At 34.9% G+C, this 23,528-nt stretch overlaps 1 protein-coding gene across 5 annotated transcripts in view; it reads right to left on the reverse strand.

Moving 5' to 3' along the window:
* The window catches only part of NOX4 (NADPH oxidase 4), a 166,089-nt gene that overhangs the window by 58,191 nt on the left and 84,370 nt on the right, over window positions 1–23,528 (reverse strand). For all 5 annotated transcript variants that reach the window (XM_019450053.1, XM_019450052.1, XM_019450051.2 and 2 more), the window contains one exon: window positions 18,883–18,943. In XM_019450053.1, coding sequence (XP_019305598.1) covers window positions 18,883–18,943 — 61 coding nt within the window. The remainder of the gene's footprint in view (window positions 1–18,882; window positions 18,944–23,528) is intronic.

The raw sequence follows: 23,528 nt of genomic DNA on the forward strand, positions 1-23,528 counted from the left end.
TAAGAAAAATATAATATAAAAGAGGGAGGGAAGGAGATTATATAGACAAGGGTGTCTAACAGTGGCTCAGTATGTTTATTGCAATCATGCATTCTGAAATTGGGGTGGAGTCAGGGACCACTGGGCCTATGGAGATACACACTGGAGTCAAAATTCCATTAAGTTCCCAACAGCCCTGTTAGTGGTCTGCTACAGTAATGTTTTGGTTCCTCAGGATACAGTGTCACCGTAGAGTCAATGTTTAGTTCCTCAAAGGTTGAATGTTCCCCTTTCACCCAGGCACTCACCCTGCCAAATCATAAGATCATTGTACAGTTTAATTTTGACAAATAAAAGGGTCTTTTCTCAAAGGGACCTGACTATCCCTTTATTAAAGGGGTTCAAAATCTATGAACTGGCTCAAGTCTGGAAAGTGGAAGGACTGTACTTTGTAGAGAGATGATTCAGGTTATGCCTTTTTTTGCCATAGGTTGCCCATCTATTTGAGTTCTAAGGATGTCATTGTCAGTTAGTCAACACCAAATATCTTACAAATCAATCGAATCAGAACATTGTTTCAGCCATCTTGAGTTTATAAGTTAAGTGTGGTCTTTTAGCCCCCGCCTCTCAGGACCACATCATCTCCCCACTTCAATAATGGCCTCTCTCACTTATCACTCTTAGCCTAACAAAGAGTCATCATGGGAGTTTTTCAGGGTTCTAGAGTGCCTATCACCAATGAATTTCCCAAAGCCACAGTGAAAAATATCCTTTACGGGACTTAAGGAGTTGATAAGCCATCATACATAATAAATCTTCTCCAGCAGTGCAATTTCCCCAAGGTGCTGGATAACTTCATCTACAATATATGTAAGAAGTCTGTAAAAAATATATTCAGGAATGAATATATTTAAGGATATGAGATGAAAGAAAAAAAGGCATTAACTTTTATTTTACCTATACCCTGTTTGTATTCTCCATAGTACATACCTAAGAGTAGTATTTTTTTTTTAATTTTTTTTTTTCAACGTTCTTTATTTATTTTTGGGACAGAGAGAGATAGAGCATGAACGGGGGAGGGGCAGAGAGAGAGGGAGACACAGAATCGGAAACAGGCTCCAGGCTCCGAGCCATCAGCCCAGAGCCTGACGCGGGGCTCGAACTCACAGACCGCGAGATCGTGACCTGGCTGAAGTTGGACGCTTAACCGACTGCGCCACCCAGGCGCCCCAAGAGTAGTATTTTTTAAAAGATAGATGTGTATACCATGATTATACATACACATGAACATGTCTTCAAGAGTACTTGTCATTCACATTTCCTACATTTTAGTTGTTTTAACACTGTCCACTCCTCTACCTTCTAAGGAAGTCATAAAACCAATGAAGAAACACAATGTGCATGCACACACACACACACACACACACACACACACACCGGCTGCTTAAAAGAGAAGGTACAAATTTATTTTTCCATAACATTTAGGAAGTACTGTTTAAATATATAAACAAAATATGAATATTTAAAAATTACTTTTTCAGGAAATATTTATTGATCAGGCACCAAGTTAGGTCCTCAATAAGCTTAAGGTCTAGTAATGAGCACATATGTCACCAAAAGATATGTATCCTGCAAATAAATAAGTACTAAATGTATACTCCAAGGGTCCATAAAAACAGATCAACCAACATTGCCTGGATCTGCTGGTAATATGAAGCAAAAGAATCAGGAAGGTTTTATTTAAAAAGTGAAACAAAGACCAAAGAAGAAGTTCTTCTGACCCATGGTGCTAGATGAAGTAAATAATTCTGCTGATATTTTTGTGGTCTACTCTATATCCATAATTTGTAATGGAAGAAAACTTAAAATTGGGAGTGAAACTAATATTTTGAGCAGGAGGAACTTTTATCAATTAAATCATATGTTATTCATTTATTCACCCACTCGACAAACTTTTATTAAGTACCTATTATTGGTCACACATGATGAATACAAAAGATTCTTATTCTCAAGGGCAGCTCTGTTTATCACAGGGAAATGCCAGGACAACAAAAGAATTGCAATTCCATTAGAGCTACTTGAAAAAGGATTTAAAATGTAATTACAAAATTACTTAAAAAGGGAAAGAAGAGCTGTTCTCCTAGGGATTTAAAGAAATTAATGGTTTGTAAAAATTTGATGTTTTATTTTTCTCAAAAAAAAAGAAATATGCACAGTAATCTTAGAAAAACAAATTACTTCAAAAATAGGAACAAAAGGGCACACTTAGAGTGGTACATTCAAACCAACTAGAAACATATAGAGTCTAAGTTTTCCTTTTCTGAAAAGTTTAAATCAAGTGAATGTTCTTTATTACCATAGTAACGGTATTGAATAAAAATAGTTGCTATTTAAAATACTGCTTTCAAAGCAACATCAAAGGCATTCAAATTAATACTATTTTAGGTAAATCAGGAAATCTAGTTGCAGAGCAAAAGTATTTTGATATTAGAGATACAGAAAAATCTGTTGGTAGAATTAAAATGGAAATGGACTGCAATTCTAGAAGAAAAAAGCAATCAGCTAAACCCTCTGATTATTTTAACTACCTTCTCCACAAATATGAAGGCCAATGTCAAAGGAATATAAAAAAACAAAATCTTGGGGTGCCTTGATGGCTCAGTCAGTTAAGCGTCTGACTCTTGCTTTTGGCTCAGGTCATGATCTCACAGTTCGTGAGTTCGAGGCCCACATTGGGCTCTGTGCTGGCAGAGAGAAACCTGCTTGAAGTTCTCTTTCTCTTTCTCTCTCTCCCCCTCCCCACCTTCTTTTAAACATTAAAAAAAAAATCATGCTTGTCTTGTACAAGGAACAAAAATTAAAACAAAAAAACAAGCTCACATTAGTAAGTCAGAAGATGAAGACATATAGCACAATGCATATACAACTAGAGCAAATAAGTGAACAAGAACCTTAATAAATGGCAGAAAAAAGAGAAGCATAAAAATCCTGTACTTGACATATATCCTTCCACAAGAGTCCCTTCGGCTTTTCTCAACTATACCAACATTAATCTTTTTTTATTATTCTTACTTTATGTGGAATTAAATTATCCACATTCTAGAGCTTATTTCTCTGAAAAGAATTATACAGCTTTATACAAGCAATGAGCTGAGAAATGAGACAGCTCCCTCAATGCAGCTTGTTGTAGACAAGGAAGCTAAAAACCAGACAGGCAGACTGACCAACCCAAGGTCACATGGCTAGTGAGAGGCAAAGAGATTAAAGAACAAAGCAAACTCCTCAAAATTCAGTCCAGTGTTCCTTCCGCTGCCTTACTGTTCCTTTCCCTCATTCTTGGGAGAGAAAATGCTGGTGTATTCCCTTTTCTCTCCTCCTCCCTTTCTTGCTTTCTTCTTAAGAGTTACAAAATGAAGGAAAAAGGCAGCAGTGTCATATACAGTCTGTATATACGTAGACAAGTGGTACTTTTAACATCATAAGGTCTGAAGGTAGTCAGTGCACTATTATATGAAGGTAATTTATTTAGTGGATTCTTTTATTTCCAGAGGAAACATAGTGATAAAAGTATGTTTCTTTAAAACTCATTATTCTGGGTCCTACTTGTTAAACATACTTGTTAAAAAAAAAATTCAAAAGCAGCTTTTGAAAGAACTGCAAACAGACTTCTTGGCCTCTTAATACATCAGTGAATCAATGTCTATAACTAGCCTTCTTAAAAAACATAAATTCCCTTCCGTTGCCACAGAGGCTAAACTACAATAAAAATTGACAAGGGAAAAATAAAAGAACAGAGGTTCAGGGGAAAACAAATAAGAGAGGCATTTTTGGATAAACACATTATTGCTACTAAGCTTTCCACAATCCACTTCTTAAGGAAAATGTTATATTTTCATTTGTCACAGCAAATGCACTTTTGTAACAATGTTGGCATTCAACAAAAGAAACACCTCAAAGTGATCAAGACTCAGCTTGATACTAATTCAGTTCCTGCTTTCTGCACAAACTCTGAATACCCACTGGGTACATATTCTATAAGGAACAGGCAATTTTATCCAAGATCCAAAGAAACTGGAGGTTTTCTTTTATGTTTTTATGAAGTTCTAACCTAAAACCCTGGGCTAACAAAATTAATGGCATGCAATATATGGTCTTTTCAAGCTTATAAAAACCAACTACACAGTGAGGGTCTTCTCTTTTCTTAAATACAGGAGCTCCTGGCCAACGAACAAGCCTATAAAATGGATTAGGGAAGAGCAACAAGCAAATACACGAATCTGCTTCCTTTGTTAGGTTGTTTCATTGGACAAACTTCTGGTTTTCTTTTTACATATGCATTCCCAATGTCAGTATTTTGCATCCTTAACAGCAATAAATATTATCAATAAAAAAACTGTTAACTGATAGAATAACTATAATACTGTATTTTACCTAATGAACATTTATTTGAATACTATTACTATCTTCTATGTTCACATAATTTATCCCTTTTTGAGATTCTTATTAAATTGAAGGGGCTCTTTTATTTTTTTTAACGTTTATTTATTTTTGAGAAAGAGAGAGAACGCAAGCAGAGGAGGGCAGAGAGAAAGGGAGACACAGAATCGGGAGCAGGCTCCAGGCTCAGAGCTGTCAGCACAGAGCTCAATGTGGGGCTCAAGCGCACAAACCATGAGATCATGACCTGGGCTAAAGTCGGAAGCCTAACTGACTGAGCCACCCAGGTACTCCAGGGCTCTTCTTATTTTTAATGTTTATTTGTTTTTGAAAGAGAGAGAGAGACAGAGTGTGAGCAGGTCCAGGCTCTCAGCTGTCAGCACAGAGCCTGATGTGGGGTTCAAATTCACGAGCTGTGAGATCATGACCTGAGCCGAAGTTGGGACGCTCAACCTACTGAGCCACCCAGGTGCCCCAGGGAATCTTTATATATTGATCAATACATACGTATGATATATGTTTATACCATATATATGTATTGATGCTCTTTATATATTTATAGATAGATAAAATTTCTGTTCAATTCTATTTTCTGTTTTGATGGAATTTTTATATTTTTACACAGTGTAACCTACTTAGTTTGCTCTGTGTATTCTTCTAGATAGAAAGTCCTTTCATATCCAAAGGTTGCTGATTATTAATTTCTATTTTCTTCTGATTCCTTTACAGATTAACTTTTTTACGTTACAATATTTAATATATTTGGAATTAATTTTGGGTCATCTAAAGATTTAATTTTTTTTAAATAGTTAAGTGATAATTTTTTTAGCTATTTACAAACTGATACTTTATATTGATTTATGGACCTTCCTTTATCTATGATACATACTTTCACATAGTTAAGGGCCTGTTTCTAGGATATCTTTTCTCTTTTGTTAAAAGATTTCTTGTCATTTTTGTTCTAGTAACATAGAGATTAAACTAGGTCAACATTATAGGAGGAAGTGTGGTAAATTAGCACAAGCTTTAGCATACAATGAGCCTGAGTTCAAATCTCAACTGATCCACTTAATAGCTTCATGTTTCTAAGTACATCTTTTTAGCCTTATAAATTCTTAGCTTGTTTGTAAAGTTTATTTCACTTTATAGCATGTTTTAATAGGGCCAGTGTTACTTTGTTACTCGAAATGTTCTAGATTTTTAAATTTATTTTTAATTATTTTCTTCTGATTTTTCAAATAAGCATTAATACTGTTTTTGACTTTGAATTTTGATTTATTTTCTCATTTTTACTTTAGAAAGAGAGAGAGTGTGTGCGGGGGAGGGAGGGAGAAGGAGGGAGAGAGGGAGAGAGGGAGAGAGGGAGAGAGAGAGAGAGAGAGAGAGAGAGAGAGAGAGAGAGAGAGAGAGAATGAATGAATCTGACATGGAGCCAGACTTGGGAGCTCAATCATGGGAAGGTGACCTGTGCCAAAATCAAGAGTGGAATGCACAATGGACTGAGCCACCCAGGTGCCCCTGAATTTTTATTTTAACTGAAATTATATTAAGCCTGTAATTTACCTTGGGGAGAATTAACAGTTTTAAATACTCAGACTTTATAGCTAGAAACAGCATGTCCCTCTGAACTATTCTATCCTTAAAAAAAAAAATCCTTCATTTTCTTGATATTGCTTGTTTCTCAATTCTCACTGAAGTTATATCAGTGTTTTTTTCCTCTGTGCATTCTTTTTAGTATGGTAAAAATAATAAATACAAAATTAATGTCTTTGATAGGCTTAGGGAATTTTTTTTGTTAGAGGACTGCTTACAAAGGCTAACTTCTCCAGCTAAATACATAAGCAAACAAATATAATATGTAATCAATACAACTAAAAACCTCTTTTGGAGGGGTGTGTGGGTGGCTCAGTAGGTTATGTGTCCAACTCTTGATTTTGGCTCAGGTCATGATCTCACAGTTTATAAGTTTGAGCCCCATGTTGGGCTCTGTGCTGACAGAGTGGAGCCTCCTTGGGATTCTCTCTCTCCCCCTCTCTCTCTGCTTCTCCCCTGTTCATTTTCTCTCTCTCTCTCTCTCTGTCTCTCTCTCTCTCTCAAAATAAATAAATAAACATTAAAAAAAATTTAACCTCTTTTTGAAAGTTAATGTGGAAAATGTTGCCTTTTGTTCCCACTCTGTAGAAAAAGCAAGAATAAGAAGACTTATTCATGTAAATAAAGAAAAAGAGAAGAAAAGAGAAAAGCAAAGCAAAGCAAAGCAAAGAAAAGAAAAAAGAAAAAATCCCCATGCTATTGGTTTGGATCTTGGCTCTGATTTTCTTTTCTCCTATGCTCACTGCCAGCCTTGAAAGTCTGCATGGTTGAGTACACTATCTCAACCAGATCAGACACAATATTCAAACTGCCATTGAACAGTCCACCATTCCAGCATCAACAAAAGATTTTTCACTATTACTGTGAAAGTAGAAAGTCAGAGAACTATGTCATAAATGAGAAGGAGTTGGGAGACAAAAGGATGACAAATCACGTGACTATTCCTTAAAGGACAGTCTCACTCTTAAAACACATTTTATTTGTTCTAATTAGAGGCATAGCTTTCTACGAGGTATTGTCACTAAAAATGCTGGAATATGCAAAGTTTTTAACATAGATCTTCTCTTCTTTCCCTTCTTCCCTAATTATGTTGATAGCTGCACCCCAAGACATTTTACTAGTTTCTCAGTACAATGCCAACAAAAAATAAGATCACCTCCTATTTTTAAGCTCTTCATCATACTACATACAGCAGACAGTTTTAACTCTACTGTCTATTTAGTTTGGCACATTTGGGGGGGTTCTCTAGCATTTCATGTCCATTATTTGTCGCCTCCAAATTTTCTAAAAATCTTACTTCACACAAGGATGTAATTTTACCATTCTATTTACATTTGTTAATGATATCTCACCCTCCTTCTTTGTTAGACTTGAAAAATCATAAGAGCAGTAGCATTTTCACTAGACACTATTCCCCATATTCCCTAACTCAGTTTCCTTTGAATGCACAGAAGATAAGAACCTTCCTTTGGTATTAACATACTTAAAGTCTTTGGTGTGTTCATTTGGAAGACATTTAAGAACCTTATCTGGATTGTTACAATCCATCAAGTTACAATTTTGCCTTAAAAATTATAGTATGTGTAGAGAACAGGAACTACATCCATCTAGAATCCTTTACAAAGTGCTTTGCAAGTGCATCAAACAAACGAATACTTAAAAATGTTCCTCATGATAATGATAATGGCACAAAACTCTTGACTTTTTGGCTTCTTGTAAATTAGCTAATCCAGTAACACTAGACTAACTTGGCAAAATGACATACATGTTCTTGGCTGCCCAGTACATTACTGTCATATTTTTAACATTCTTAAGAAATTATATCAAGTAAACTCCTCACTATTCTTATTTTCTTTCATATTATAGTATAAAACCAAGCAGAAAATAGTAGATAACAGAAAGTCCAAACTTCTCTTAGAGACAAAAGAGTTCATACTAAAAACATAATAATTCATGCAAACAAACCACTTTGCTATAACAACTCTATTTCCAGGTCCAGAAATTGTAGAATTTGCTTATATTCAGGAATTAAAAGTCACAATTTTTATTGGCTAGAAAACAAAAATTTTGCATTTTACTCTGTCTTTGAGGTTGTAAAATGACTGCAGTAGAATAAAACTTAATGAGTAGTGAACTCCAGTCATTTACTGAGCGGTCTCAACATATTCTGTGGCATTATAAGTGAGCTGTCATCTACTAAAGAATGACAGCACAGATTTCATGTTCATAAACTGAGAAACCAAAGGGAAAATAATTTATACTCTCTTCTGAGAGCAGATGGGCATTTAAATTATAATATAAATTACTCATTTCCCTGATAGAAAATTTTCCTTGATTTCTAAGGCGATGGAATGTGAAATTTAACCCCAGTTTATATTTATTGAATTATTTATTATATTATGATAGCAAATGCATTATATCAAATGCCATCAAATTAACTAATTGTCCTCAATGATTTCCACATAGACTCACATCAGACCAGAATTAGTGTTCCCTTATACATGTAATATATACATTAAGACATAATATGTTAATCCTCATCCTGACCCAGAATCACCTAGATAAATACACAAGGAATTGCATATGTATTTGCTACTTATCTCCTCCTACGAATCACAGGCCAGACCACACTATAAATTCAGTCACTCTCAGAGATCTGGGAGAATTTAGAAATAGGAAGAATTTAGAAATAAGCCTATTTGCTATATGCTTCTTTTTGCACACTAATTTTCTCAATTTACTGGTCTCTAATATACTCAGTAATTCACAGCAATCTATACCATCCCCAAACTTCTCCCCTGCATTTTCCCAATAAGTTTTATAAAGTTGGCAGTAATCCCATAGTTGTTGTTCTCCCATAGTTATTGTTTGGCCCTATTAAATTGGACACCATAGATCATTCCCTCAATAGAATTTTTTATCTCCTCAGCTTCCTAGACAATATTACAAATCTTCAATTTGGTGTCTTTGCTTCTAACCTGATCTTTCTTCTTTTCAATCTGTATAATACCAGCAAGGTGATCCATATAAAGTGCAAATTTTACTTTAGTTCCTATTTAAAGCCCTTCAAATTTTCACCAACATCTTTAGGGAAAAAAAGACCAAACTTCTCAGCAGTTCCTACAAGCTCCTCCATGACATGGCTTTTGCATACCATCCCAGCTTGGCCTCACAAACCCATGACATTTTCCTCACATTTCATGATAGTTCACACCTCTGAGCCATTATTCAAGCTATCTCCTTCCCTGGAATAATCTCCTACCCTGGACAAATCCTGTTTACCCTGACACTGCTTGGCCCAGAAAGCCTCCTAAATTCCCCTCCCAGAAGCATCTGTACCCTCCATTTTGGGGGAGTACAGCATTACACTTTGTTTATGTATTTGACTCCTGTCCCTAATAGGTTGGGGGTGTTAGTAAAGCAGGGGATATGCCTGCCTGCCTCCTTGCTTGCTTTTCTCCTTCCTCCCTCTCTTCATTCCTTTTCTTAACAAATAATTACATGTACCATGAACAAGCATTTTAAGAGGCCTTTGAATATAATGGTAAACATAAAAAAAATACAGCCCCCTACCCTAAAAAGGTTTAGTCTATTGGAGGAAACTCACTACACCAATGATAACACTTTGAATATATAGTTATCAACAGAGATAACTGCTCTTAAAGAAAGAAATATAGCATGGGGCGCCTGGGTGGCTCAGTCAGTTAAGCATCTGACTTCCACTCAGGTCATGATCTCGCGGTACCTTAGTTCAAGCCCCACGTCGGGCTCTGGGCTGACAGCTCAGAGCCTGGAGCCTGCTTTGGATTCTGTCTCTGCCCCTCCCCCACTCATGCTGTGTCTCACTGTCTCTCAAAAATAAATAAATGTTAAAAAAAAATTTAAGAAGGAAAGAAATATAGCAGCCTATAACAAACACCTAAAATTGAGGTGTCTAGAATGCTTCTCAGAAGAAGACTCTTGAGCTGTGGTCTAAAGATCCCAGGTACATGTATGGGTAGGGGTGAGCAGGATGCTGAAGAGTACTGTAAACATATGGATCAGGACAGACATGGGGTGGGAGGAAACAAGCAAAATAAAAGGAACCAAAAGGCCAGTGCTGCTATAGTGTAAAGAAGAAGAAACAAATTGAATCAAGATGAGAGGTAGGTCAGGGCCAGAGCAGGGAGCCCTTCTAGGCCACTATGAGGATTTTTTTATCTTTATCCTAGGAACAATGGGAAGCTATTAAAGTGATTGAAGAGAAGTGATTTAATGTGATTCAGGCTTTGAAGTGTCTTTGGCTGCACTGCAGAGAATGAATTGGAGGTGACAGTTGTAGCGAATTCAGTCAGAAGTGGACCAACGCTGGTAAAATCCAACACCACCATCTCCCTACCTGCTCAGCAGCTAATCTGAAGACCAGCTATCCTGGGGAAAAAACTCACAATTATTCTAAGTTGTCTCACTTAAATTTTGGACCACATATCTTAATAGGCCTATTGGCATATCTCAGAAGGGCTACCATGCTTCATTCATCAATTTACTTCCTCCTCCTCAAAATTCAACATATCTTCCCACATCCTCAGTCTCAGTGATAAGCTTACTATTTTTTCACCAAGGAAACAGAAGAAACCAGAAGAGAAATCCCACACTTCCCAATCCAAGCCTACCAATCCATTGGTAGCCATGCTCTGGAACCATCTTCTCTGTCTTCCAATCTGTTATGAAGCATGAACTGCCTAATGCCTTATCTACGGTCAATTCCTCCACTTGCACATTGAAATCCAATTTCTATGAAATGCATTAAAAGGCCCTTGTGGACTTTGCTCTTTCCCTCTACTTCATTCTCATTACTCATTGTTCCCCAAAGTATGTAAACATATTACAATAGTTCACATTAAATATATGTGTGTGTGTGTGTGTGTATGTACCTGTATTTATGTTGTATGTGCTCTCACATCTGCCTTGTCTCTATATCCTCCTTCCTTCAGCTACTGACTTATTTCTTTATTTCATTTATATCAAAACTCCTTAGAATTTGTCCAGTAGTGTTTTGCCAAATACTTAACAGGCAAGTCTTTAAAAACATTTCTTAAATCCTTATTTTATGATGTCTGTCAATTTCTGTGGAATAAATACACTGTGGATGATTTTAAAGCTGTCAAACATGACCTCACTTAACAAAGTTGGAAGAGAAGCATTCAATGACCCAATGAACTCATAGCAGCTGCCCCCAACATATCTCTGGATTTGTCTATATGGACCATCTCTACTTCTCTTGCTATCTCTTGAGCCTACTTCAGACAGACTTCTGTTCCCAATACTTCATTAAAAACACAGCTCCCAGTGTCTTTATTCAGCCCTCACTCTACTCCACTTCTCAGTAGCATTTGTTTCAATTGATCAATGCTTTTTTCTTTCTTTCTTTTCTTTTTCTTTTTCTTTTTCTTTTTTTTTTTTTAAATATTGCCCTATTCTGTCCAGGATTCAAACTCCCTCTTTCCTCAGAGGCCATTCCTTCTTTGTCACTTTTGCTGGACTCTACATGTTAAAAGTCTCAGGGCTCTGTTATAGTTCTTCTCTATTTATACACGTTTCCTTGTTTTTAAGTTATTTATTTTGAGAGAGGGTGAGAGAGAGCACGCAAGCAGGGGAGGGGCAGTGAGAGAGGGAGAGAGAATCCCAAGTAGGCTCCATGCTGTTGGTACAGAGCCTGATGCAAGGTTTGATCTCACAAACCATAAAGTCAAGACCTGAGCTGAAATCAAGTGTTGGATGGTTAACCAACTGAGCCACCCAGGCTCCCCTCTACACACATTTCTTAAAGTAGTTACTCTTGACAGGACAGTGCCACTTCGTAGGAGTAGTTTTGAGAATTTGGGGAGGTAATTTGGATCTCACAATGATGATCAGTGGTTACTAAAATTTAGAGAGTAGGGATCAGAGACATTAGACATCAGGAATTGTCTCACTTCCTGCATGCTTTTCATATGACTTGCTAGACATTCACATAAATGAAAAACTCATTTATAATGATAAAAAATGCAAAGGTTTTGTATGACCTAAATATGTGCCAAAACTCCCAAGATTGCAACCACCCTGTACACTGAAGTAATATTGTAAATTATTGTGACTAGAATTTAACCAAAAGAAGTTCACTATTTTGTAAAATCACACCATAAAGAAAACAGTGCTCATAGTATTTCAGTTGTATTGGGATTCTATATTTAGAAGTATCTTATTCATGATCATTTTATATGTGGTTTAAGTCACCTATTTCATTATGACTTCTAATATAGTCATGCTTGAAAATTTAAATATGAAATGTAAATCATTTACTATCAATTACTTTATCTTAATAGCTCCTTTATATTAAGGTTAGGACATTATATTGGTTTTTATAAGTTATTTGTGTACATAATATCTGTAATTGCATTTTAAGAATGTAAAGCAGGCATATAAAATGTACATAAATTCTATAAAAGATATATTAATGTAATGGTATACAGTGCAAATACATATAATGTCGATATATAATATACACAATGTAAAATATATAAAAATGTACATTAAAATGTATATAAATCTTACATAGATGAGAATTACTACCCAACTTTGTATCTTTAGATCCATGAACATAATAATAATTCTCCAGTTTGGATCTCTACTCTGACCTCCAGACTCACACGTGTAAAGACCTATTCAACGTTACTTTTTGAAAGTCTAAGAGGCATCTCAAATTTAAAATGTACAAAACTGAATTTGAATGTCCACTCTTGTGCCTCCGATATGCTGCAATGTTCTTTATCTCAATACACAGAAGCACTGTCCACTTACCTATTGATACTAAATACCTTAAATTGTCTTTGATTCCTAACTCTTGTTACATCCCACCTCCAGTCCCTCAACAACAGCTGTGAGATACCCTCAGAATCCACCCACTCTTCATGACCCAGTCACCATCACCCTACGCATACCAGCACCTTCTCTTGTCTAGACAGCGGCAAGAGGTTCTCTCTTAACTCATCTTTTAATTCCCACTCTTCTCTACCCCTATCATATTCTCTATACAGCAGCCACAGTTACCATTTTAAAATGTGAGTCAGACCCAAGTCAAAATCCTTCAATGATTTTCTATAACATTTATAATAAAATTGAAGTTTATAAGAGCCTACCATATCCAGTCCATGGGTATTCTCTGATTTTATTTCCTACAACATTCCACTTTTAACTGGTCCTTGAACACAAACATTGGACTGCCTCAGGGTTTTACATGTCCTCTTATCTTCCCCATTATTACTTCTCCAGATTCAGAGTTCTGTTCAAAAAGGCTTTGCTGACCTCCAAATCCAACCAAAACCAAGAATGATTTAAGTGAACTCTTCACGATTTAAGTGAAAGGAATTTAATACAGGGAACTAATGACTTAGGTGAAGGAAGTACTGAAGCTAAATCAAAAACAATGGAGAAATCCAGAAAGTAGAAAGAAGCTACGCTAATGGGACCCTAAGCTACCAGAACCTGTAAACCAGCACCATATGGCAGAAGATAAAAACACTACTGAATCATCTCTAAAATGATGATACATTCCCCACCCCAATAAAAAGTTTGACCTGTTTTCTGCAATGCTCTGAAGCTCCACTTTTTCTTCCTTCTCCCTAAAGTCAATCATTTAAAATAAATAAATAAATAACCTTAGCCTGACAACCACTAGGTAGTATGTATTAAAACAAAATGGATGATGATTCAGATTTAGATTTCAAAACCATACCTTTTTTCTCAATCACATAAAAATGCACTGGATGTTATAGGTAAGTGATGAATCACTGGGTTCTACTCCTGAAACCAATACTACACTGTATGTTAACTAACTTGAATTTAAATAAATAAATTTTAAAAACTACAAGGTTTCCTACAGTCTGTAGTGTCCAATCCCCTGCTCACTTCTCTGATCTATTTTCTATTACGCACCCCTTCACTGTCTCTATTCCAGACCCACTGGCTTCCTTGCTGTTCCTTGAATATCCAAACTTATTACCGCCTCAGGGACTTTGTACTTTCTCTTTGCGTACTCTAAATACACTTCTTCCTGAAATCCACTTGACTTATTCCCTCATCTCCTTGCATGTAACTAAACACCCCATCTAAAACAGCACTCCTACCCTTCATCATTCTTACTCTCTTACCTTTATTTTTCTTCATAGCATTATCACTATCTAACATATTATACATTGATTTGGTTTTTTGTTTACTGGAGATCTCTACTGACTAGAATATAGTCCTTATAGGTGCAGATACCTTATCTGTGTTGGTCAATTCTGTATCTCCGGACACAGTGCAGTGTCTGGTATCCAGTAGGTGTTTATATTTCAGTATTAGCCAAAGTAACAAATAGTCTAAATGTTATTTTCCACAAATGACTAACCACTGTAATTTGCTAGTCATATCAACAACAAAAAGAGTATTTCTAGTCACTCCTTTGTACAGCAATTGATAATTCATACTTATTTTGGGCTTGAGTGAATTGATAATTCATACTTATTTTGGGCTTGAACTAAAGTTTACACTGTGTGAATATGCACTATGTAAGATCCATGATATTTCATATGTGCAAGTATGATCTGTGCTGTTCAAAAAGGTCAGTTTACTCAAACTTATTTGGAATCTAGTTTTTTGGGTGCATGTTCTCTAAAATAGTATTGGTATTCAATAGGAGTATTTTTAATTTTTTGCTTTTCTTACAGCAATTAAAAGGCATTCACAGATACATATAGTGTAAGGTGGATACCACAGTTGTTCAAAATCCATTCTTTTAATAAAATAAAAACATTATTATAATTCATACAGTCATAATCTGACTTATAAAGAACTCCCCAAATGAAAAAAAATACTTTTAATACATCACACATATTGTTTTAATCTTTTCATAAACAATCAGCTAGATGAAGTATAAAACATGTCTAGAGAGAATTATCACCTCTTGCTCTGGCCTAATCTTTAACTAAAACTGTAAGGTTACTTGTTCTGTGAGTATCAATGTATTATGTAATCAAGGCAAATTCATGATGTCACATGGCCTTGTTTTCCTACTTTTAGTCTTCAAAGTCAACCATATCTTCTGACTGTAGCAAGATTTTTCAATAGACAATATGGAAATGAATACCCAAGATTCAAGGAAAAGCTGTTCTGTGATACATACAATAAGCCCTCTGTTGCATATTTATCCACTTGTCAATCCATTAATTACTGAATGGAAAAATGACAAAATTTTCAGATTAATTGGAATGCAGATATTATGTATAAAAAGGTTTTGTAGTAAAACTTAAACCTCTCTAGAGTAAGTTGCTATCTAGGCCATTAAAATACCCAATAGTTTAACATGATCTCAGACATTATTCAATAGTAATGACATCTCATGTAAAAAGTAACAAAACAATTTTGGATAGTTAGAATGGTAATCAAGCCAATAGGCAATCTGTAACCATGCATTTGAAATTGGAAAGCATGACTTATTCTAGAAAAGCAACAAAATGTTAAGTCAAAGATAAATCCACTTGAGTAATTCACTCTACCTCCTCTATTCCCATCATTTAAAGAAAAAACCTGAAATGTGTTTAAGAGGTTTGAAGAGTCTTCCAAACTTAATGAGTTCTTCCCACATTTCAGAAGTACAACAGAGACCTGGTTAAAATAAAAAGCTAGCTGGGGTGCCTGGGTGGCTCAGATGGTTGAGCATCTGATGATTTCAGTTCAGGTCATGATTGTAGGGTCATGGGATTGAGCCCTGTATCAGATTGCATGCTGAGTGTGGAGCTTGTTTATGATTCTCTCCCCCTCTGCCCCTCCTCCACGTACATGTTCTCTCTCCTTCTCTCTCTAAAATGTAAATAAATAAATAAATAAATAAATAAATAAATAAATAAATAATAAAAAGCCAGACTTGTCCTGTGCTATGTAGCTGCTTTGATTGCTTCTTGGTCACTCTACTGCTGGGTATCATTGATTAGTCTTAGAAAGATCATCCATGGGGCAGTCTTAAACCTGTTCTTTAGGCCTGCCCAGGGCAGAACATATTTCAGGGAAGAAAAAGTAACTATAAAATATATCTGTCAGTTTGGAAAAGCAAACCTCTGGTATTCTACTTGTTACACACCCCTTTGGTATTTCCTACCCTTACTGCTCTTAATACTGAGTTTTAGTCAATTCTTTTAGAACAAATCCAATGATCCTTGATCTTAGGAGTAATGTCCCCAGTTTTCCTTCCATAATTATAATTCCATTGTTTTAAGGCACCTAAACCTTGTTTTTGAACTAAAGTGCCAGATAGTGGCAGAATTATTTAGGGGTTCTATGCATGAATGCTTGACATTTTTTTCCAAGTTAACAAATATTTAAAATCAACAACGAAGAAGGTCTATTAATTGAAAAGCATATGACTGGAACTAAACTCTGAATAGAATGATCTGTTTTCTCTCTCAATGGCACAATACATAAAATAGGAAGATAAAATTAAAACTATTCAGTGTTCTTAATAGAAAAGATTGAAATAAATGATGAGATAATCATTTATTCTAATGAGCTACTGACAATAGAAAATAACTTTATAAAGAAACTCAACAACAATAGCCAGTAATAATCTATCATGAAGTTTCTCCTTACCATGATAAATTCAATTATATCTTCAATGTGCTGCCCTTCAGTTTTGGAATTTAAGTGATTACCATTTGTTACTGAAGCTAATTCTTACTTTATTGGGATTCTTACCAGAGAAGAACTTTGCTCTTTCTTCATTTGTCAAACGGGTGAAAAACAGCTGCGATTATATCCACTAGTTCTGGGCTTATCATGAGAATTACTATTTTCATACTACACAAGCACTTTTCTTTTCTTTTCCTTTCTTTTCTTTTCTTTTACACCAGTGTTTTTCTAATAAGAGGCTACTATGATATTTTCTTGAGTGCAATAAAATAAACTTTATCTATTTTTATTTTAATTTTAGTTAACATACAGTGCAATATTTGTTACAGGAATAGAATTTAGTGATTCATCACTTACATACACCACCCAGTGTTCATCACTAGTACCTTCCTTAGTGCCCATCACCCATCCTCCACCCACCTTCCTCCATCAAACCTCAATTTGTTTTCTATCTTTAAGAGTCTCTTATGGTTTCTCCCTCCCTCCCTCTCTCTCTCCCTTTCTCTCTTTCTTTTTGTCCTTCCCTTCCCCTGTGTTCATCTGTTTTATTTCTTATATTCCACATATGAGTGAAATCACATGGTATTTGTCTTTCTCTGATTGACTTATTTCACTTGGTATAATACATGGATGGAGCTAGACTGTATTAAACTATACTTAAGCCTGATGTTTCACAGTTCCATAGGTCATTACTGCTCAAAGCTCTTTTGATTAATTTCATTGTTTTCCCATTAAATACTATGTTGCATATTTTCTCCATTTTCATTAAGTCTCCAATTCCAAACTGGCTACCTGTTCTATAGACAAAGAATTTATGCACATTATTATTTTTTTAACTGTATAAGCTCTTTCAACTGTCCTTCCTAAAATATCCCTTTCTTATTACACAATATCTTGTTCTTTACTGATTTTCCAGAAATTAGCCCCCCCTTTCCAATGCTAATTTCCCAAACCTATGCTGCGATTTTAAAACCACTCCTTCGAGTCCTGTACCCATTCCCACCCCTCCCCACTGACTCTTCTCTGTTTTCCAGCCTTAGTCTTTCCTTGATTCTAACCTATCCAACTGGCAAATTATTAAATACTATTTTTTTATGATGCTCTAAATCTTCCAAACGTTCTCTAGCACCTCTAAGTTATTTTAATATCTTGTTAAGGCATTCAAAATCTTTACCAAGCTGACTCTAAATGGATATTCCATAGTATTCCCCAGAACAAAATCTTTCCTTCTGCTAAGCTGATTGACACACCTTTCTCAAATATGGTTTACTCATTGCCTTCTCTGATTTTTGACAATGCTGTGAATTTTACTTAAATGACCTACTTTACTTGTGTGATTTTCAAGGTTTGGCTCAAATACTATCTTCTCTGTAAAGCTCCTATAACCCTAGACTACACTGAATCTACCTTTTGTTGATTCCCTGTAGTCTTCACAAACCAACTCCTAGTTTAGCATTCTATTCGAAAATATTTTTATTTATACTTGCATTCATGTTTATACCTACATCCTTTCCCTGAGCAACCAAACTAAACAACTAGCCAATAAGCTAATATATACTGAGCACTCACTTGTCAGTTACTCTGTTGAACCAAGGGAATAGACGAATGAATAATGTTTCTTTTTATTTACTCAGAACTCTTAATACAATGCATCTCTCGGATAACACAAAAGTTTTTATTGAATAAATAACATATCATCCATCAATAGACTTGCTATTAAAAATGACCATTATTCCAAAGATGCTGTGTAATTGCTATGTACACATAGGTAATACCACAAAAAGATCATGTAAGAACTGAAACATAATTTATGTGATCTCAATCGCAGGTGTTGATTATTTTGAGAGTAAAACCAACCATTAATTTTAAAATCATGTTTTCTAAAACATGCGTTTCATTGTTCCTTCTATTGCCAGTGCATCTGACAAGTAGGCAGAAACCAATGATTTGCAGAGAAAACAATACATTATTAACAATTATTGATATCCAAGGTATTTGAATTGCAAAAATTCATCCTACAAAAAGAAAATGTGAATGTCAAAACTGAATAAGCAAAGAAAGAAAACAAAACCACAGCCTGAGAACATATACACATCTAAATATGTTGGTAGTTCTATTACTTAAACACATGCAAACTATTATATGACCCATTATTTTCCAAGCATGTATCTTAAAACTCTATATTCTACATACCTGTCCAGTCTCCTACTATTTTGAGGTGGACACCAAATGTTGCTTTGGTTTTAGTAGGACACTAAAAAAAAATAAAATAAAATAGTAGAATCAATTCTGATTAACAGTTATGTATGACCAAACTATGATTTAATTACAACTTTCATTCCCATAGCAAATTCCCCAAGTTAATAGAAAATAGGAAGGAATGAACTGAAAATCCATATAGATCCTCATTAGTGAAAAAAAGAACAACGTCAACCAGTTAATAAGACAATATATCTTTCTCTAAAAGCTCCTAAGTATTTAGACAAAAAAGGTAAAATATGCATAGTCTAAAACTGTTAGGATATCACATCTAAAGACAAATATTGCCAAATACTTTTTGAATTAAAATATTTCAGAGGACATGGCTTTTAACCACAAAGGAAGAAATGGAGACTGATTGTAATGTCTTTTTCTCCCCAGATATTATTATACACTTTACATCTTAACAAATTTCAGGAATAAAGAAAAGAAATATTTCTCAATGTGACCTAAATTTTCCATGTCCAACAAGGAAACTCCTACTGAGAGAGTTGTATTTCACTCCCTCCCTTAATTCTCAGAAGAAATAAATCTGGAGTGAACTGGCAAGGCTATCTGGGAAGGAGAATGAGCCATGGGTACTGGAAGTAAGAAAAGTACCCATGGCCTCATGTTCAGGAAATACAGAAAACACCCACATGGTACTTTTTGGCTCACAATAAGAAAATGCAGAATCTCCTTTTATTTTTCAGAACCCCAAACACTTATCCATAACCCCAAGATTCAAAAATTGTAACAGTACGTTTTTTCATAATTCACTGGGTGACACTATCTAACTTGAATTTATGGGAGATAATGATGGGAGGCTAATACTTCTGTATAAAAATTCATACATAAGTGTTTCCTACATAAATATCCATTTGTTTAAGAATGTTACCCCATATCCTGCTAGAGATCTTATGTAATATATGAAATATACATACCTTTTAAAATCTACAAAATTCTGAATTCTGAAAACACATCTAACCTGAGAGTTATGGATAAGAACTTTATATACATTATTATTTTTAACTGTATGATATATGCTCTTTCAACTGTCCTACCTCCTAAAACATCCCTTTATTACCACACAATACCTGTCCTTTCCTGATTTTTACAGAAATTAGTTCCCCTTTCCAACACTAACTTCTCAAACCTGTGACTACCAAGCTTCCCTTGAATACCACGTACCAAGGGCAGGGCTAAGTGCTTTATTTCCAAAATCTCACAATAACCCTGGTGAGCTGTCCTTTATATCGAAGGAAACTGAATTAACTGAGACTTAAAAATATTAACTTGCCCAGTCATACAACTAATAAGAAGACAAGACAGAATTTGGACCCATGTCTGTCTGACTACATAGTTCTTAACTATGGCAAGTCGCTCTCTCCACTAAGGTAAGCACGAGAGATCAAATGGAGTAGGAGGGAGAAAAGTATGTGTTGAAGATTACAAGAATAATGTACAACAATAAGAATGAAGAAGAAATATGGGCTGAAATCAAAGCACCAATGTGGTTCGGTGGGCCCTGAGATAGACAAGGGGTTGCAATAGAGCAAGTCCAATACCCTCAAATTCACTTTGTCAATCAACTAATGTAGGTCACACTGGGGTGCTAGAAGGACAGGAAATAAGGGAAGATAAACACACTACGGAGATACATATAAAGAACTCACAGTCAAAAAAGGTAGCTTGGAAACCAGTGAAAACACTAAAATAAAAAGGTAGGTATTATTCATTTGGTCATAGCAAATCATAAACTAATAAAAAGTATGTGATCAAGTTCAGGATTGGGAAATAATGTGACATGGAATTTCCAAACTACTGCTCTGCAATCAGTGGGTTTTTTTTTTAATTTTTCTTAATGTTTTTATTCATTTTCGAGAGACAGAGAGATACAGAGTGCTAATGGAAGAGGGGCAGAGAGAGAGGGAGACACTGAATCTGCAATCAGTGTTTTTAATGGAATCATTATTGTTAGCACTATAAAAATTAAAAAAGAAACACTTATAAAATATTTATTTATACTATTAAAATTATAATATATACTATTAAAATTATAATTATTAAAATTATTTATACTATAAAATTATAATTAAAATTATAAAATTATAAAATTGTACTATTTATACTATTAAAATTATAATTAAAATTATAAAATTATAAATAAAATTATTAAAATTTATTTATACTATTAAAATTTATAATTATAAATGTATATAGTATAAAATAAAATTTATACTATTAAAATTATAATATTTATTTATACTATTAAAATTATTATAAATTAAAATTATTTTTAATAATTCTGAGATCAGTTTTATAACTAGTAAATCTTAATGATCATACCTTTAGTAAGATGATGTGATCTGTAAAAACTGCCCATAATTTTTGTAATGTTTATTCATTTTTGAGAGAGAGAGAGAGCATGAGTGGGGGAGGAGCAAAGAGAGCAGAGGACAAAGGATCCAGAGCAGGCTCTGCACTGACAGCAGTGAGCCTGATATGGGGCTCAAACTCACAAACCAGGAGATCATGACCTGAGCTGAAGTCAACCAACTGAGCCACCCAGGCACCGCCATTGTTTTCACTTCCTGCTACTTAAGGCTGGCCAGAGCCTCAATGCAGTAAAAGTTGTAGCTCCCAGAAAGCAAAAACCCAAGCTACCAATCTGTCCACATGTCACTTGATGATTTCCTCATTGTGAACTACATCTTAGGTTAAAAAAAGATCTAAGTCAAGGAGGCATCAGAATAGAGAGCAAAAAAGGTTAGTTTTGGTAAGTCTGAGTGTGCATTTGATTTAATCTCATTCTCTAAAGGAAAACATATAACTTGCCAAATATTCATATCTCTATTCCATTTTTCAGTGTAAACATTGCAAAAGATAATTGCATGTGGTGTTTAACACCCCCTCAGGTCCTGTAGGAGCCTATAAACCTCCCTCATGTGATGCCAGCCAAATGCATCAGTATAGTTTTTAAGGTTGATCTGATTTCAAACAGATAAAACATAGTATGGTTTCTTTCAAAGTCTGGGAAAGATGCCTTTATGTTACTGATACTTTCTCAAACTAGCTAGGTATAAGAATACAGGATTTAACATTGTCTTTGTCCAATCATATCGCCTCACATTTGAAGGAGGCCTGCACAGATTAACACACAGAATGACTTCAGCATGTGTGGTTTGAAACAATGACTGGAGATCTTAGAATCACATTCTAGCAGCTTTGCACAAATAATGTTCAGATTCACTAATATAGCTAAAAACATAGTGTAGTGATTCTTTAATGTCTCCTCACTATCTTTTTTATTTTTTTATGTTTTTATTCAAATTCCAGTTAGAATAATATTAGCTTCAGGTGTACAATGCACTGATTGAACACTTCCATACAACACCCAGTGCTCATCACAACAGGTGCACTTCTTAATCCCCATCACCTATTTAACCCATCCGACAATGTTTGTTCTCTATAGTTAAGAGTCTATTTCTTGGTTTGTCTCTCTTTTTTTTCCCCCTTTGTTTGTTTTGTTTCTTAAATTCCACATATGTGTGAAGTATGTTATTTGTCTTTTTCTGACTCATTTCATTTAGCATTATACTCTTTAGCTCCATCCATGACATTGCAAATGGCAAGATTTCATTATTTTTTATGGCTGAGTAATATTCCATTGTGCATCTATAACAAACTGGAGAGCAACATGCAAAAGAATGAAACTGGACCACGTTCTTACACCTTAAACGAAAATAAATTCAGAATGGATTAAAGATCTGAATGTAAGACCTGAAAGCATAAAAATCGTAGAGGAGAACACAGAGAGTAACCTCTTTGACAACGGCCATGACAACTTCTTCCTAGATAAGCCTCTTCACTATCTTTTTAATAGCGTTTAGAAAACTTCTCAACAGGATGAAATAGTAAAGTACAGATATCCATGGCTCTCTGACTTTCCTAGAAGCCTAATAAGGAAATATACTTATGACAAGTTTTTGGTTTAAAAAGTTACAGGATAATATACATACTTAAGTTCACATTATTAATATAAAAAAAGATATGAATTTTTTTATATATACAGAAATAAGTTGAAGAGAATACATAACATGGCATTAGGAATATTAACTTCTGGGAAGTAAAACTGAAGACAGAAAAGAGAATTCATTTCATACATATCTCCCTTTTAAGATTTATTATTAGCCTTTATAATGTTTATAATTTTAAATATTTTAAAAGTTTAAAATGTAAGCAATAATACATTACTGAGTCTCAACTTAGTCTCATTTAATTTTTTTTAATATTTATTTATTTTTTGAGAGAGAGAGACAGAGTGTGAGCAGGGAGGGGCAGAGAGAGAGGGAGACACAGAATCCGAAGCAGGCCCCAGGCTCTGTGCTGTCAGCATAGAGCCCGATGCAGGGCTCGAACTCATGAACCATGAGATCATGACCTGAGCCAAAGTTGGACGCTTAACTGACTAAGCCACCCAGGCACCCCATCCAGTTATATTAATTCTATATAAGTAATCAAACCTAAGAGGTGGATAGAGTGAATGTGATAAACATCTCCAGGACTATAAATTTCAATAATCTTAAGCCATTTTTTTA

The sequence above is a fragment of the Panthera pardus genome, unplaced genomic scaffold (genome assembly GCF_024362965.1).
Source record: "Panthera pardus isolate Hobbes unplaced genomic scaffold, ASM2436296v1 HiC_scaffold_12, whole genome shotgun sequence".
Lineage (NCBI taxonomy): Eukaryota > Metazoa > Chordata > Mammalia > Carnivora > Felidae > Panthera > Panthera pardus.